Here is a 16,817-nt window from a genome sequence, read left to right as displayed (position 1 = left end):
TTGTGATGTTGATTTCTGTTTAGTAACAAGTCCACCAATTTGAAGTCTTTGTGCTAAGTTGTGGATACCTTAGTGGCAAAAATTGGATGATGTTTGTTGTGCAATTGTTTTGGTGAATTTTTTGTTGATAGTGTGCTCCTTCAGACAATGTGAATGTGAATGGTGGTTGTAGTGGTTGTGAGAGAATATAATTCTCAATTACTAGTATAGTATAGTATAGTATCTAAAAAATTTAAGTGGATAATTTTTGTAAAATTTATAAAAATAAAGCAATTCAGTAGAGCATTTCTTAACTTAGTAATTTTCTATCCTTTGTTACCTTTGGCATATAATCAATAAAAAATAGATGTTTGTCATTGTAATTGACATAATTTTTATGAAAGAAAAAACTTGTTGAATTTTTTTTAACATATGTAATGCATCACCAATCTTGCAAGGTGAGTAATTTAACAATCAATAATTGTGTGACATCTACTACATAAGATCTTTGCAATCTTTGAATTTTGAATTCAATGTAACAAAGTTGAATTCTTTGTTTTCACAAATTTGGTGGGTGGTGTGAAAATTGATGTGGTTAGTACCATGGTTGCACAAGATGAATCATAAGGCCTATACTATGAAGTGTGTATCTTGACCATGTCATTAAAATGATCTTAAAAAGCATCATTTCAATATTTTGTAGAAGTAATTGTAGATTATTAATAACTTTGTCAAATTCAACTTTGGATATTTTGTATTTGTTGGAATTATCAAAAACAAATAATTTTGTAATATTATTAGAATTAAGTATTTGAAGCATTATATTTAGAAATTTTAAAAAGTAGTATATGTTACAATATATTAAAGAATAAGACAATATATAAGCACCAATTTTAAATTCTTTATCACTATTAAGGATAAATTTGAAATATTTGAATATATTAACAAGACTCAACGCTTTGTGATCCTAAAGAATGTCAAATTTTTCAAAAAGTATATATACCTTGAATTATTATTCTTTAGTATTGCTACCATTTATAACCAAGGTCCAAATAACTTTAATCAATAACAAGTATGGCTATTTAATGATGCTTCCATATGTGGTTTAGTTTCTTTAGAATGTACGTTTTGACTTATTAATTTTAATGCTTTAATTTTGTGAAATAGGTGGATGGTGTGTGAAAAGGTAGGTGGTGTGTGAAATAAGTTGGTTGATGTTGAGTGTCATAGTGTGTTAACATGGAGAGAATTGTGAATTGTTTTAGTATGACAAGTGTTTACATTGTTATTAAAAAATATAAAAAAATATTGTTTTAAATTAGGTATGAATACACTTTGACTTTAATAGATGAATGTTGGTTCACGTCACAATAAAACACTTAGAATTTAAATGCTTTGTTGTAGTAAAAATCTACTAAAAATTTGTATGCAATGATTGATGATGTTGTACCTACAAGTATAGAATTAATTTAATTTAAGCTTTTTGACATACCAACTTGCTCTTTGAAGGTGATTAGAATCTTTAAATTTGAACTATTATCTTTTGTTGCCACACTTCTACAAAGTTGTAAGGTATTATATATATTAATTAGACTATCAACACATTATTAAATTGTGAAGTAAAAAAGAGAATTAGAAGTAGGACATTTAGATAGATACTTTTAATGATTATCATAACTAATGTAATATCATAACTAATGGTTATCATAACATTGGCAATAAAAAATTCTTATACATTTAAATATTTGGAGGATTTTTTTTAATTACAGTAGACTATTTTATTTTTATTTTTATATAAAAATACAATACAAGATTGTATTTGGTTTGTGATTGTGATTGTTATGTTTATTTTGAAATGCTTAATTGTGTTTACATTTTTTGGTCTTTGTTGTTTTAAAACTAAGATTTATCATTTCATGTTTGGAATTTTAAATTGATATCTTTCAATGAAATAGATTATATAGTTGGATGTAAAAAGTAATTAAAAACATGTTACATTTGCAAAAAATCACACTTTCTTGACAATATTGTAAGATTTGTTTAACAACAAATTTGGTTTAAAGAAAATTTTAAGTTGATAAGTTTTTAAAGATATGCAAGAAAACATCAACATCTTAGATTCTTTTTTTAAATTTAAGTGATAGCTTTATGAATATTGATGATAATATAATAATGTTAATTGTTCTAAATGCTCTTATAAGAAATATTATAATTAACAATGAGGACAATGTAGCACAACTAATTAATTATTTATACCCATTCATGTTGTAGACCAAATATACTTTACGAAGATTATATTTTTCAAAAATTATTTTTATTATAAATACTAGATTTATGGTTTAAAGAAAAAAAAAATCAAAATGCTTACAAAAGAGTCTTACTACAAACTTTTAGAATTATTTAAAAAAACTATCCTATTATATTTTTTTTTTGATATATTAAAGAATTTTCTATAAAATTCTAATTGGTTGTAGCAATTCTTATATTTACATGGTATATAAATAGTTTTTATTGATAATCTATCATAAAATTTTATGATATTGGTCAGAAATATATTTTCTAAATTATTTCAATTTCATTCTTTTGACACATATTGAGTCTTTTTTGTTATACAATTTTTCTGGTTGTAATTAGACTTTTAAATTTTTCTTTTCACAATGCTAATTCTTTTCTATATTATTATTTTTTTAATTACTTGGTATTTTTGGATTTCTTGCCAATCAACTTCTAAATTTAATTGTTGGCAACCAAATCATTTGTTTGTGTTTTTAACAATTAAAGCTAGAACTTAGTTAAATCTTTTTTATATTATTCATATAGAAGTTGAACAATTTTGATAAGGTGTACTACTAGAAAGACTTGGATTTAGAGCAAGAATATATATATATATATATATATATATAAAAAAAAATTGATGCTTAAGTTATTATGGATTAGTTTGCTTATTTTTATTTATTTTAAAAGTACCTGTAAAATATAGAATGTGGATGAATGAATCATAAACAAAAATTATGGACTTGATTGGAGATTACAAAAATAAGTGGTATCAATTATATGCTTTGAACTTATTATAAAAGATAAATATATTGATGGACTATCTGATGTAACTAATTGTAAACAATGGCATTCAAAACACATGGATAATATCTTATTTGAAATTAATTGAATGTCTATTTATTTACTTATAGAATATTATCTTAATATTGTACACCTCAAATAATTAGAAGCCTGTTAATGTGTTTGTTTGAAATGTTTTATTTTATTCTAAATTTTAAAAGTAAAAAGTAAAATATGTTGAACATATATGTATTCAAGTATGTTTTGGAGGAAAATAATATAAACCTCTAAAATTTCTCCAAATAAAATAATTTATAATAAAATTTATAATAAACTTAAATTAAAGTAATACATGTATAAGATAATATTAGAATAGAACAAGTGAATATATATATATATTTATTGAAAAGTTAATATGCATTAATTTCACAATTAAATGAATACAAGCTATCAAAGATATTAAAATTATTTTATTATATGAAAATTTTTCATGTCAAAATACTTATTACCAAAGGGTATAAAGAACTAAAATTAGATTTCTCTTATTGGTCCTAAGTATTGCCAAATTTTACTACACAACAAATAACAAAGACATGGATTATACACACAATACCATAAAACTTGATTGCATTGTCATTTTAATAAAGTTGCATTTTTTGACCATCTTTATTTCAAGTCAAATAATATTTTTTAAAGAATTGAATAAAAAAATTAAAAAAAAAAAAACTTCTCAGTAGTATATGTAGCCAAATTATGCCAATTAGATTGCAAATAGTAGTGGATTAGTGTTTTAACACAAAGTATGACATTCTTTAATTGTACTTTGTTCTACTAAAATTTAATTTGCCCAAATTTGTTTTCTTAAAGGTTAACTAAAATTGTTATTAATTTTTTCTAATCATTAGTAAGTCTTATCAAAATGTACTAGTTACATGGCTTCCAAAATCCTCTCAAACCTCAATACCAAAAATATGGCATAACAACAACGTTTGATACTTCTACATTTTTATACAAAAATTACACAATGTATACACTATACATTATTCATCTAATCTACAATTGTCACTTGCAAAAATACAACACTTTGATTGAATTTTGTCTTCATCAAGCTTCTACAAAGTGATGAAATAAGGTGAATTATCTTATCAATTAAAACCCATATTAGCATTGTTGAATCCCACACAACCATCACAAAAAAGAAGAGCACTTGGTATTGAAAGTAGCCATATAAACACTAACAAGGATGTTTACTTAAAATAAAATTTCCACTTTTTACAACATAGCACATACGTTAAAAATCAAGTCTGAACCTCAATCCTTTGCATTGCTCAAATTCTTTTTTATAGATAGATATTATAGTGCACTACTGTAGAAGGCATTAAGGTTACTTTCTGTAATCGCATTACCCATTGAAGCCTTGAATATGAGCAAGAGATGAGTAATCAAATAAACAAACAATAATTGATCAATTTCTATAGTAGCAGCCACGTTTGCTGCAGCTGAGGTGTGAGAATTACAAATGGCGTTAGTAACGGTCTTGATACATATATCTTTATCTGCTAGAGTACATGTCAACGCCCACAACAGGAATCTGTTGGAAACGAAAATACCGAATCCTTAACCGGAGACTACTTTGTGGCCAAGTTGCAAACTATACACAGTCATCCTTGGAACTTAAGACCCATCTGCTGGACTGAGGTATCATGCAAGTTTCAAGCCAAGCTTCACACATGGACATTATATTACCGTCAAGGGACTGTGTTCAAAAGATTAACCACGCAAGGTTTACCCCTAATGTGCAATGCGAGGTACCTAATCTAGTCAAAAATTTGTGACTGTTGGCCTCAAAAGCATTTTCATCAGGACTGCAAAAATTTGAAGGAATGTAATCAGTAATGTACAAACACTTCTACGACTCAGCAATCTGCGTGAGTGGCGGATTCAACACAGTGTGTTGAGTAGATTCACTCTGACCTATCCTCCCAGCATCCGAATGCGTATGGGGATGTATTTGTGAAGCCGGCACAGGGTTTAACAAGACCTCTGGTGTGGATGACCTGTCTTTGTGTCCAGGTGATTGTTGTCTTTCCTGCATCTTGTGGTAGAAATTATCGTCTATTACGTCAAAAGCCTCCGCAGTGCGCACTTCCTGGCATAAAGAGCACAAGCTACAGAAAAACCACTGAGTGCAATCCGTCATGCTTGGATGCCCACAGCACCATGTACTTGCCGGTAGGCGGTACCTCTTTCTCATTCGGATCCTCCAGTATCCACCATAGAGCAGTCCAAAAACACAGAGTACTATACCTGCTCCTCCCAAGCTCAACTGGATGGTCCTGAATCATAACAAATACATCGTTGATGAAAATGTGTTTCATACAAATGTGTGATGGACATGGAATATCGAAGTCTGAATTGATACCGACCCAACCATTGAGCTTCTATTTCACGTAAACGATAGAATTTGTACTACACTAAGCATGAACTTACATTGTTAAATTCCAACTGCAAGTCAGGAGTACAGCAATCAAATCATATCTACACCAAAATTTACCAACTAACTGTTTGTTATTTTAACGTCCATATCAGATTATGATTACTCAAAATTGAATTAATTCTGCGACCCGAACATTCTCACTTGAACACTACTTGAGAATCCAATCAATCTCGCAACCTATCGTATCTACTGGATTTATAACGCTTAATTCAAAAAGGCGAAAAAGCTGTAGCCGAGTAAGACCCCACCGTTTAGCAAAACTCATGTACACAAGTCCCCTCTTGATATCGAGCAAATATGATTTGGAAGGATCATGTACCTGTTATCGATGTTGATTGCTGCAATGTCGAAGACTAAGAAGGGGGCAAAGATCAGAAGCAGGAACGTGAACAAATGAACATAACGATTGCCAAATCCAAGCCTCTCTAAATTATACGCCAATACGCACGCAAAGCAACAGGTCGTGATAGCAGCAACCTTGGGTTTTTCAAAACAATCACAAGGACCCCCTTGCCATTGAGGATCATTAACGACCTTTCCCTCCCTGGAAGCAAATGTCATTCTTCTCTCAAGAAGTCTATACTTCTTTGGGAAGTGAAACAGCGTCGGGGGTGCAATTGGTTCTCCTCTCTCGGCCCTGTCAGCGGCTGATTCAACTTCATCGTCTTCATCTTCGGGGACGAAATCCTTTCCAAGAGGACTAAGGCTGTTATAGATCCCTGCCATACATGCTGCACCTAGGGCAACTACTAAGCAAATCGCCACAGCATAAAATGGACGGGCCGCTCTTCTGTATCCCCAATTAAGTCCAGCAAGCGCGTATGTGCCGATACAGTTCAAGTGTAGTAGTAATACTACTATAAGAATATGCTTCCATTCATGCGGTTTTCTCATTCCTTTCTTGCAATAAACGCTCCGGAGCTTCAGAATATCATCATGTCTCCAACGTATCAACCATACCAGATGTAGAATTCGAGTGGGATGGACATACAGCACCATGAGGACGAAAAGAGCATTAATAGTCTGGTTCGAGACTTCAAACCACAAATCTCGGTCAGCCTTATTGGGTAGGACTGCGTTCAGCATCCCCACCATGACCATAAAGAGAATTGCTCCAGATACAGCAACTGCGATTCCCCACAGTAGAAGAGCTATGTTCTTGGGGTTACGAAGCCATTCTTTTGTCCAGTTCTTGAGAGTTTCCATAGTCACTTCTCCTATTACGGGTAAAGTAACACTCCTACGCATGCGAGATTCTTTGGGCGTAGGAGTCATCGCCGATACTTGTTCTTTCTCCTTCTCCATCCTGGCAAATGTCTTGGATGGAGATAAAGTTGCAGCCGCTGGTTTGGCTAGTCTGGGTGGAATTGCCAGCCCCCCTACAGGCACATTTCCAATTCCGACATTGATCCCAGGCTTTCGCACGCTTGTATCTCTTGATGGAAGATCCGCCAAATCTTTATCTGCAACAGTATCTACAAGTTCTCCGCCATCCTGACTTCTCTGCAGAGGCGTGCTCCTACGATTGTCCAACTTCTCCTCTGTATGCAGGGGAATAGAATGAAATGGAGAGCTTGTTGGACTTCCGATTTTTTCATCTGCATGTGCAGATATGGATCTATCACCTAAGTTGCCATCTCCATGCTGGTTCTCATAATCCTTCCCCATGTCCGCCATTGGAGAATTACTCAGCGTATTAGTAAGAATCTTGCTGAGCTAAGCAATGCTAACAGATAGAAATCGTGGAGTGCCGTGACGAACCACCTGCGATAGGAAGCCATTGTGTAAACCAAGACGATAACCCTCCAGACTGATTAAAGGATTGAAAATTGTCGGTCATCATTTTGACTCTGATATGATTGAATTGCAGCAGTTTACTAACCAGCTGCATCGTGGAACAGGTCCAAAGCTGGAAACACAAGGCTATGAAGGGCCTTGAATCTCCAACTTCTAAACTCTCCGGCTCACGTGAATGGAACTCTCACACAGCAAGGAGCGGATTTAATTGTACAGTCTTCTATGCACCATACCTGTAACACGTCGCTGCCCATTTCAGTCAGCTACTAGTCCTCAGTATGATCAGACACCTCCCGCCCATTGCTACCATTGATGACACTTAACTTCTTAATTTCGTGCACTCGACCAATACGACTTCGGATATCAGACATCTGCTAGCTCGCTAAGAAGGCTCAGCTACGGCTGAAGCATTACTCCCTGCCACAACTTGCCACTTTACGAGAACCTCTTCAAATTCTACACACCGCCACTGTAACCGGCGAGAAGTAGCAAATCAAACGAAATAAATCCCTACAATCAAGATTCCTCTCCGGTATTTCAGCCCAAAAAAGTTACAGTTCAGAACAGCTGGAATCGCGAAATACAGGAATCCGAGTGATGGACAGGAAAAGGAACTCAGGAGCAATGACACAACAAACGACATCAATCGGTTGAGCGGTTTATTCAGTGGAGGCCAGGGCACAGTAAATCACACTACATACAACTATCTGGTGCATGTCGAAGGTATTGACCTCAGAAGTATTCCATCACTCAGGTCTATCTCAGTTTCATTGTTCTTCAGAACGAGCGGAGTTCACTGCATATTGGGAGGGCTACCAGGAGCAGGTCTAGGACGGCGTTGCTCACAACTCAACATCAAAAATGATCCACAGTGAAACTTCTGCAAAAAAAAGTCTAAAATATTCCACAGAATTTCTTTCAGAAGATTCAGTCCTTGAGAATGATTCACCGCCACCTCGACCGCTTAAAATTCTGTTCTAACCCCACGATTGCTCCCAATCGTAGAACCGGCCAGCGAAAACCAAAACTTTACAAACTTCCAACTCATAGGAGTCGTTACACGTGAACAATCAACCCTAGAAAGCATCAAGTGTTTGCACCACAGCAGGTGTTTCCATGGCAAAGGAGGTTCATGTTCCAGTTGGCTGGCAGCAGGATATAGGACAAGAGAGGCACTGTGGCCATGTGTGCTCGCATCGGCCTGCCATTTGTAGGATACAGAATCAGCGAGTGAGTGATGTCGGCAATGAACAGGCTAATGACCCAGCAATTCGTGGCGCAAGCTGAGAGGAGGTGGCAGGGGCTTCGTGAAGGACTTGGCTGGCGTTCGGTGTGAGTAGGACCACGTCTGCACCCAGTAACACAGATCTTTTCTCTCTTCCTTTCGCATATGCTCTTGAATTGAGGAAAAAAGCAGCGAATCACTCAGACAAAGGAAGGCATATTAAACTATCGTAAGAGAATGAGTGGACATGAGCTTGACCCCACCAAGCTATACAGCAAGGAGACCATCTTGGAGTTGCAAAGAGGGTGGGTGGAAGCATGAATCCCCGCATTGTGCGGGTGGAACAACACGCAATTGCCCTGCCACGTGCCTCCGAATTTTCATTCCTCTCCATTTCGGTGTGGATACGCCGCCTACCGATGCGCCGCTACAGTCGGTTTAGTTCAATGCCGTGAATCGACAGTCGACATCTTATTTTCATTTTGCAAGGCCAATTTATCTAATATTTCTGAAAATTCAAAAGTTTAATTTTTTTAGTGATTAAATAAAAATTTCATTGCTGAAAAGTCGATGATATCAATGATAATATTTCATAAATACAAAACAGCTATAACTCTTATCTAAAAAATCATGGATTTTTTTAACCAAATGATTGGAAGACTCTAATAAGAATTCACCTAATTTTCCACTTTGCAACTTGATCTGAGTTATTAAGGAAGTTCAGTCTCAAACCCTTACTAATCTTGTGAGGAAAAAAATAATTCAAAAGATGTATGCAGTTTAGATCAAGGATTGTAAGCCATTATATAAAGTATTATCAGAAGTCTCTTTTTTAGTGGTGCTGAAGTCTCGAAGAAGTTGCAGAAGACTCAAGCACTTCAAGTAATCATAATCTGATGCTGAACTTAAGAAGTGAATTATAAACTTGACTCATACCATGAACTTTTATTATGCAAATTGATAACAAAATCCATAATAATCAACAACACCTATTACATTCCGCCCAAGTATGCTAAGACGGAAAAAGTTGTTGAGTATTCAGTTTGATTATGTCAACTTACAGTTAAAAAAAGCTTGAAAAAAGTGACTAAAAAACATTATTCAGTAACCACAAATATACTTGAAATAATTATTGTTTGTAATCTGCCTAGATTAATTCCATGTGATGCATGAGCTGTAATGTCAATTAGTCCGTTGGTGAATTAAGTGCTTTGATAGTTAAAATCTTTGTGAAGACAAAAACCACATTCAACTCAGTTGTAACAGTCTTCTCATATTCCCCACTTTAAAGCCTGCTGTTCTCTATAAATCACAATTAAATTTGAGACACCATTGGATGCAACAACCTTTGAGTGACCCATTTCAATAGTTCATTGAGTGTTCACGTCCATAAGGGGCACCTACAGATCAGAGAAGCAATTCTTAGTCAACAATCTGTAATGCCATTAATCACATATGCCTGGTTTGGATAGGCCCACATAATAGAATCCAATATAAAAAATTGCCTAGGCATCCGTCCATATCTAGACTGAACCACCAGTGGATCAATTGATCCATCCTTCTTCTGTATATAGACATAAAACACTGAGATCAAGGCAGTAAAAGAGCTAGAGAGAAAACTTTATGAAAAATATGCAAGAAACAACTGACTTAGCTACAATCCATTCAAAATCAACACCAAAACCATGAAACTATTGCATGCCAATACAATGGGTGGTGGAATGGATGAACTCTCACACAGTGAGGAAGAGGCCTCATTCCACAACCTAGCAAAACAAAAAAAAAAAAAAAAAAAAAACCATGATCAGTGAGAGATCTACCTATTAAAAGCTGAACAGACAGACATGTGTGAAAAGCCTGACACATGGACTAGGGCCTATATTGTGGAACAAAAAGGAACACAAAAATGTGAAGTAGATGTGCATACTATACTATAAATTGCCATTACAAACAAATCAAAAAATCCAACCTACTGTGATCAAATGTAAAGTGATTGAGTGATCAAATGCGAAGTCATCAAATTACTGAAAACTCACTATGCAAAGACCATGAGAACATCACCCTCCTTGTGACTAAAAGAGAGTCCACCCATGTAGATATACACAAAATTTCTAGATACATGCCCTTCCTGCCACTCCAATATTAAACACCCTATGATCAATTGTAATTGCCATATAATCAACTATAAAATGCCTTGTGGACTCGAGACAGTGTTAAGTTTTTTGATGAAAACAAATACCAATGAATTGTAAAACAATGTGAACTCTAGAGAAGGTGATTTTTTTTTAATGAAAACAAAGATCCATCCATGTAGTGAATGAGAGCCACCACTTGTCTCCTTAAGCAATCTTAATATATAGATAATAAAAAAATTGGCATTTAAAACTAATAAATTAGGATTATATATGAAATTAATGTTTTGTATTGTTTTTGTATTAAAAAGACTTCTATTCCTTTCATAGGGTCTTAAATAGATTAAAATAAGATGTAATAGAAAGAAAAACAATAAAATTACCTCTACAACAAAGTTAAAGGTAGGCTAGTGCAACCTTTATTATAAAAATGGTTAGATTGATATCTAGAATATGATTCTTTTTAAAATATTATTAAATTTAGATCTTGAGGTATAAAAATAAAAGACCTATAGCAGCATATAAAAGGTCTTTTTGAACTTCGAAAGAAAAATTTTAAAAATTATTTCAATAAATTATTCTAAAAGTATAAAATTTGTAAGATAATAAATATTTTTAAAAAAATTATTTAAATAGTAAAAATTGAGATTTTATAAGCAATAATATTTTTAAGTTATTAAAGCTTATTAAAAATATAAAATAATTTTTTAATTTATAATTAGTATTATGTTAGTAGATAAACATAAAAGCAAGAAATGTGATTTTTAATTTTATTATCATTTTCTTAGTGCAATTGGAAGATATTTGACTGCATACATAAAAAATTATCAAAATTAAGCAAATAAAAGATAGTTTTTATTTCTTAGATATATAAATATTTTTAAATTAGATAAAATAGAATTATATTTTAATAGTACAAGATGTGATAACAAAATCACTTAAAAATTTTTAAAATTTTTTTAAATCTAAATTACTAGAATCTATTCTTGAAATTCTTCATGAAATTTAAAATAAAGACTTAAGGTTTATTAGTAGAGATTATATTAAAAAATTATCAATTTTTAAGTCGAATCTTTTTAAAATTTTATGAATTTATATAATACTAATAAATCTAGTTGTATAAAAGTTTTAAAATATATCTAAGAATTCAATTGAAAGCTAATATCTATTGAAGTACATTAATTTAAGTTTTGGAAATACTTAGTATTTTTTAAGAATTTGGTAGAGTTTAAATTAAGAATTAAAAAAAATTAGGACTTAAGATTAGATTTACAAATAATTATTAAGATAAGATTTGGATTTAGTAGCATGAAGAATCAATTAAATATTTAAAATAAAAATTATAAAGATTATTATTGCCAAGTATTTGGTATTCTTTAAATAAAATTTATAATATTAAAAAAATATAAAATATAAAAAAATAAAAAATATATATCAAAAGTACATACATAAAAATAAGTGCAATAAATGATGTGAAAAAGAAGAGAAATAATTACAAAAAAAAAGCTTAATATTTGGCTATAGCAAACACTTATCTATTTTGATGCAAGTATGAGTGTGGCTATAGCTTCTTTTTCTTCTTTCTTTAATTAGCAATTTTTGAATGCTTTGCTTTATCTTTTGCTCTTATTTTGTATCATGGACATATATATTTATATTAAAAATTACTTAGATTAGAAGAACTATATAGAAATAAATAGATGTAAGTAAATTTTATAATATCTTATAGAGAAGCTTAATAGATGCAAATTTAACTTTTTATATGTCTATAGATAATTGATAGGTTAAAAACTTAGCCAATTAGTTGGCCATGTATTACACATATAAAAAATATCCCTTACAAATTAGACATATATCTTGCAACTTAGATTTATGTTGGAAGTCCTATAGTATGTTGCTACATAGGTCCTAATTAAGTAGTATACATAAAGACAAGACTAAGACCTTTCTCATTCTTGTCAATTCCTTTCTTATTTCTAGTTCAGTTTTAAGAGTTTTTAATTTTTCAGTCTTTGGGAATAATCATTATGGTATCTTCTTGAATATGCATACTTTTAAATTTATTTATTGTTATTTCTCTTTGAGATATAAATCACTTGTTTATTTACATTCTTTGAGTTTTTGTCCTATACAAATTAACAAGACTATACTTATGATATCAAAGCTTTGTCTTTTCTTCATTAAGAGTGGATTACCTCTTTTTCTTTATAAAACATAAGTATATTAGAAGTTGTAGATTATCCACTTTAAATTAATAATATTTTTAATATATATATATATATATATATATATATATATATATTTAGTCATTTTTTTACTTATCTTGAGTAATATTATATATATTCTATTATCTATAATATTATATATATTCTATTTTTTTTACTTATCTATATTCTATTATCATAACATATAATATATATATTCTATTATCATAACAAAGTTGATTGAAATAAAGAATCCAATAGCAAAAATGTAAGAAAAAAATGAAAAATTAATGCTTGTAATATGTCAATTCAATTCACCACAATAAAAAATAATAAGATTGACAAAGAATAAAGATATGGTAATAATTGGAGCCATTTCAATAGCTATAATAAATCATATTATTTTTTCTATGATATAATATTATTCAAATATCAAAAAATCAAGAGTTTAGTTGCTTGAGAAGTTTGATGGCACAAGATCAAACTTTGAAAGATTCATTAATCAAGTATAATTGGTGATTGAGCTTTAATACCAAAGTTATCAAATTCCATAATTATAAGTAAAGTTTATGAGAACACTACTTTTAGATTCTACTTTATTATAATTTTTCATCTTTTTTAGAATAATATAATTTAATATTAGATAATTTAGAGAATTTTTTAGTAGAATTTTGATTCATATATGGATAATATGGTGCAATTTATATTACAACCAACAAGATTTGTATCTTATATTAAAAAAATTGATTAATATTTTTATATATTTTGTAATTTTAACAAATTATAACTAATATTAAGTAAAATAATTTTTCACTTATCAGCCAATTATTTTATAAATTATTATATGGAATTACCTGATTCTTAAACATTGAGACAAGCAATTGACTTTATTGTGAAGTATGACAATTGGCTTTTTGAATTTTGATTTGAAAGACACACAAATGCATCTCAATATTTTTACAATTTAATAGTAATACTAACATCTTCTTAATACATACATATAAAAATAGAAGACATATAAATTAATATATTACTAAATAAATTAAGATAATTTCTTTTATAACTTATTAAGACTCTATTTTTATAATCTTTTCTCTATTAAGACTCTAATATTCTATAAATATTTTTAAATTCTAATAAATATTTAAATAATAAAAAATAATTTTTAATCTTAATATTTTTATATTTAAATAATTTAAAATTATATTATTGATGGTTCTACCAATTAAAATCTATTCAAAGGATTCACACATTCTTTACTTTATTTGTAATGAACAAGCCATGTTTTCTTTCAAGGCAAATATAACTTGCTATCAAACTGTACTTTAAGGTGGTTATATTTTGCTCTAATATGTATCACAGATATACATATTTACTCTAATTTTTACCTATATGATTAAGTAGATATAATCAAAGGCAGATTTATTTTATAATATTTTCTAAAAAAACTTTCTAGAAGCTTCATAGATGCTATTTTGACTTTACATGTATTTGTAGTTGATTGATAGGATAGAAATTTGGTCAATAAGTTAAGCATGTGTTGATAGCTTGTTGATAGCTTTTTGAACAAGCTAACTCACTGGCATATATGTAAAAAACTTTCCTTGTAAATTAAGATATGTGTCTTACAAAGTCAACACATTTTGGAGGTCCTATAAGATATTACTATGTAGTTCCTAGTTAAGAGTATATATGGAGGCAAAAGTGAAGCCTTCTTCACTCTTGTCAATGCCTTTCTAGTCCTTAGTCTTGTTTCAAGACTTTTTAGTCTTCGTGTATTTGGTAATAACTATTCTATTTAATACTATACTATCATTGAATGACTTTTTAGTACTTTTGAGTGATACAAGAGTATTGAAAATTTCTTTTTTTGAGCTTTATGTCCTTGACAATTCAATAAGAATACTAATTCATTGTTCTTGTCTTGTTTTAGAAGTAAATGGATTATCCTACTTCTATTGTTGTGTTTAAAAGGTTACAGATTATCCACCTTCAAATATTTTTTTTAGTTTTCTAATATTGATATCTTCTTTAAAAAGAGAAAATTATCCTTTTTTGTAGAAATTTTCATTTGATATTAGAGGTTACAAATTAATTTCTTCTAATTTGATTTGTGAATTTCTTTTGTTGTTAGAAAAGAAAGGAAATATCACAAATGCTATACTTGGAAAAAGTGAGAATAAATTTTTAACTATTGCTGATCTTTAAGAACTTATCAATAGTCTTAAAATAAAAATTTCATGCATCACAAGAGCCAACTATGGAAATACTAATCCTACATATATGAAAGAAGTTTAGAGTTTATATTAAGAAGTAGTATAATTGAAGAAAGAAAATAAATCAACCTCACAACTAAATCCAAAAAGTTGTGCTCTTATAAGTACAATAAAGATAAGAATTAATATGCTTAAGAAGTTTGATGGAACAAGTTCAAAATTTTGAGGATTTTTGCAATAAGTCTTAATCAAAGATTGCATCTCTTTCAATACTTTTATGGATTTATTTAAGTTGGATTGATAGGTATACTTCTATTTGGAAGTGCTCTATCTTGATTTGTACCTTTGATGGAAAAAGATTCATAATTCCTTTATGATTTGAATTTATTCTTAGAAGTATTTATGGCTATATTTAAAAAAATGATTAAGAAAGATTAGCAAAGACCAAACTCTTATCTCAATAATAAGGATCACAATCAGCCATTATATATACTGTTAGATTCTAAAACCTTGCTTGCAACAAGGATTGAAATAACAAAGACCTTATCAATCAATTTTGATATGGGTTGAAGAATAATATCAAAGATTTATTATTGACAATATCAAAAGCAAAAACTTTAAAATAATTTGTCATCAAAAAGATTTGTGCTTTTATTATAGAGAAACTAAATACATTACTCAAAATTGTCTTAAAAAGCAACATAATAACAAAATAAAAAGTATGATTGCCAAAGAAGATAATGTATCAAAAAAAAAGTTTCTTCAACTACAATAAAAATTATATATTTGGAATCATATACAACATCTAGTAAAGGTCTTATTTTCTCCTTAGATCCTTCACCTTATTTTACAATAGATGTATATTTATGACCTAAAAATCATAAAGTCATTGCATTATTAGATTCAAGAGTCTCAACCTGATTTATAGACAAAGATTTTGTCAAAAAAAAATAAATATTATTAGTCAAAAAAATTAAATCTGTACATATAGAAATTATAGATGGTCATTTTTTGTCTTTTAGAGATATTACTCATGAAATTGTTTCTTTAAATGTAGCAATTAAAAATCATAATAGTATAGTAATATTTAATGTAGTAAGATCTCCTTTTGATCTAATTATTTTAAGATTATCATGGTTAAAAAAATATAATTCTCAGATAGATTGGATTTTTTATAATCTTTATTTTTCTTGTACTTTAATCCAATTTTTTTGATAGTGAAGTAGAAATAGATAAGCTTAGTACAATCAAATCCTTATTGGTAGGTGAAAAAACTTTCATGCATGTGATAAAAGAAGGGCCATCTTTTGCTATATATACTACACCTATTTTTCTTGTTAGAAAGTTATCAAGTGATATTCTTATCTAATATCAAGATTTCTAAAATCTTTTTTTTAAAAAAAATATAGATATTTTTCTAGAGCATCAATCCTATGATTGTTCAATTGATCTACAAAAAAGTGCTCAACTACCATTTGGACCAATTTACAACATATTACAAAATGAGTTAGCTGCATTAAAAGAATACATTGACATGAACTTGATTAAGAACTTAATATGCCACTCAAAATCTCTAATAGGAGCTCTTATCTTATTTGTGAAGAAAAAAATGGATCTTTGTAGATGTGCATAAACTATCAAGGACTTAACAAGATCACCATTAATAATAGGTATCTCCTATCTTTGATTTCAAGATTTTTTTATTAATTC

At 29.9% G+C, this 16,817-nt stretch overlaps 1 protein-coding gene across 1 annotated transcript; it reads right to left on the bottom strand.

Annotated features, from left to right (window-relative positions):
- Nucleotides 1-4,483: 4,483 nt before the first annotated feature.
- On the bottom strand, nucleotides 4,484-8,474 carry LOC112281836 (uncharacterized). The gene is made up of 3 exons (XM_024518773.3): nucleotides 7,564-8,474; nucleotides 5,853-7,297; nucleotides 4,484-5,372 (listed from the first exon to the last, which is right to left on the bottom strand). Exons 2-3 carry the CDS (start codon nucleotides 7,208-7,210, stop codon nucleotides 4,946-4,948), a joined length of 1,785 nt encoding a protein of 594 aa, XP_024374541.1. The 5' UTR covers nucleotides 7,211-7,297; nucleotides 7,564-8,474; the 3' UTR covers nucleotides 4,484-4,945.
- Between the last annotated feature and the right edge of the window lie 8,343 nt (nucleotides 8,475-16,817).

This window comes from Physcomitrium patens, chromosome 4 (genome assembly GCF_059467195.1).
Source record: "Physcomitrium patens ecotype Gransden chromosome 4, ASM5946719v1, whole genome shotgun sequence".
Taxonomy (NCBI): Eukaryota; Viridiplantae; Streptophyta; class Bryopsida; order Funariales; family Funariaceae; genus Physcomitrium; species Physcomitrium patens.
The sequence above is the reverse complement of the archived record's forward strand: the minus strand, read 5'-3'. Positions and strand labels throughout refer to the sequence as shown.

Bases quoted from the DNA above. Each gene is read 5' to 3' on its own strand.
- LOC112281836 (XM_024518773.3), bottom strand. From the start codon at position 7,210: ATGGCGGACATGGGGAAGGATTATGAGAACCAGCATGGAGATGGCAAC. The intron at 5,373-5,852 runs GTACATGATCCT...GTTATGATTCAG, and splicing joins GCAATCAACATCGATAACAG to GACCATCCAGTTGAGCTTGG.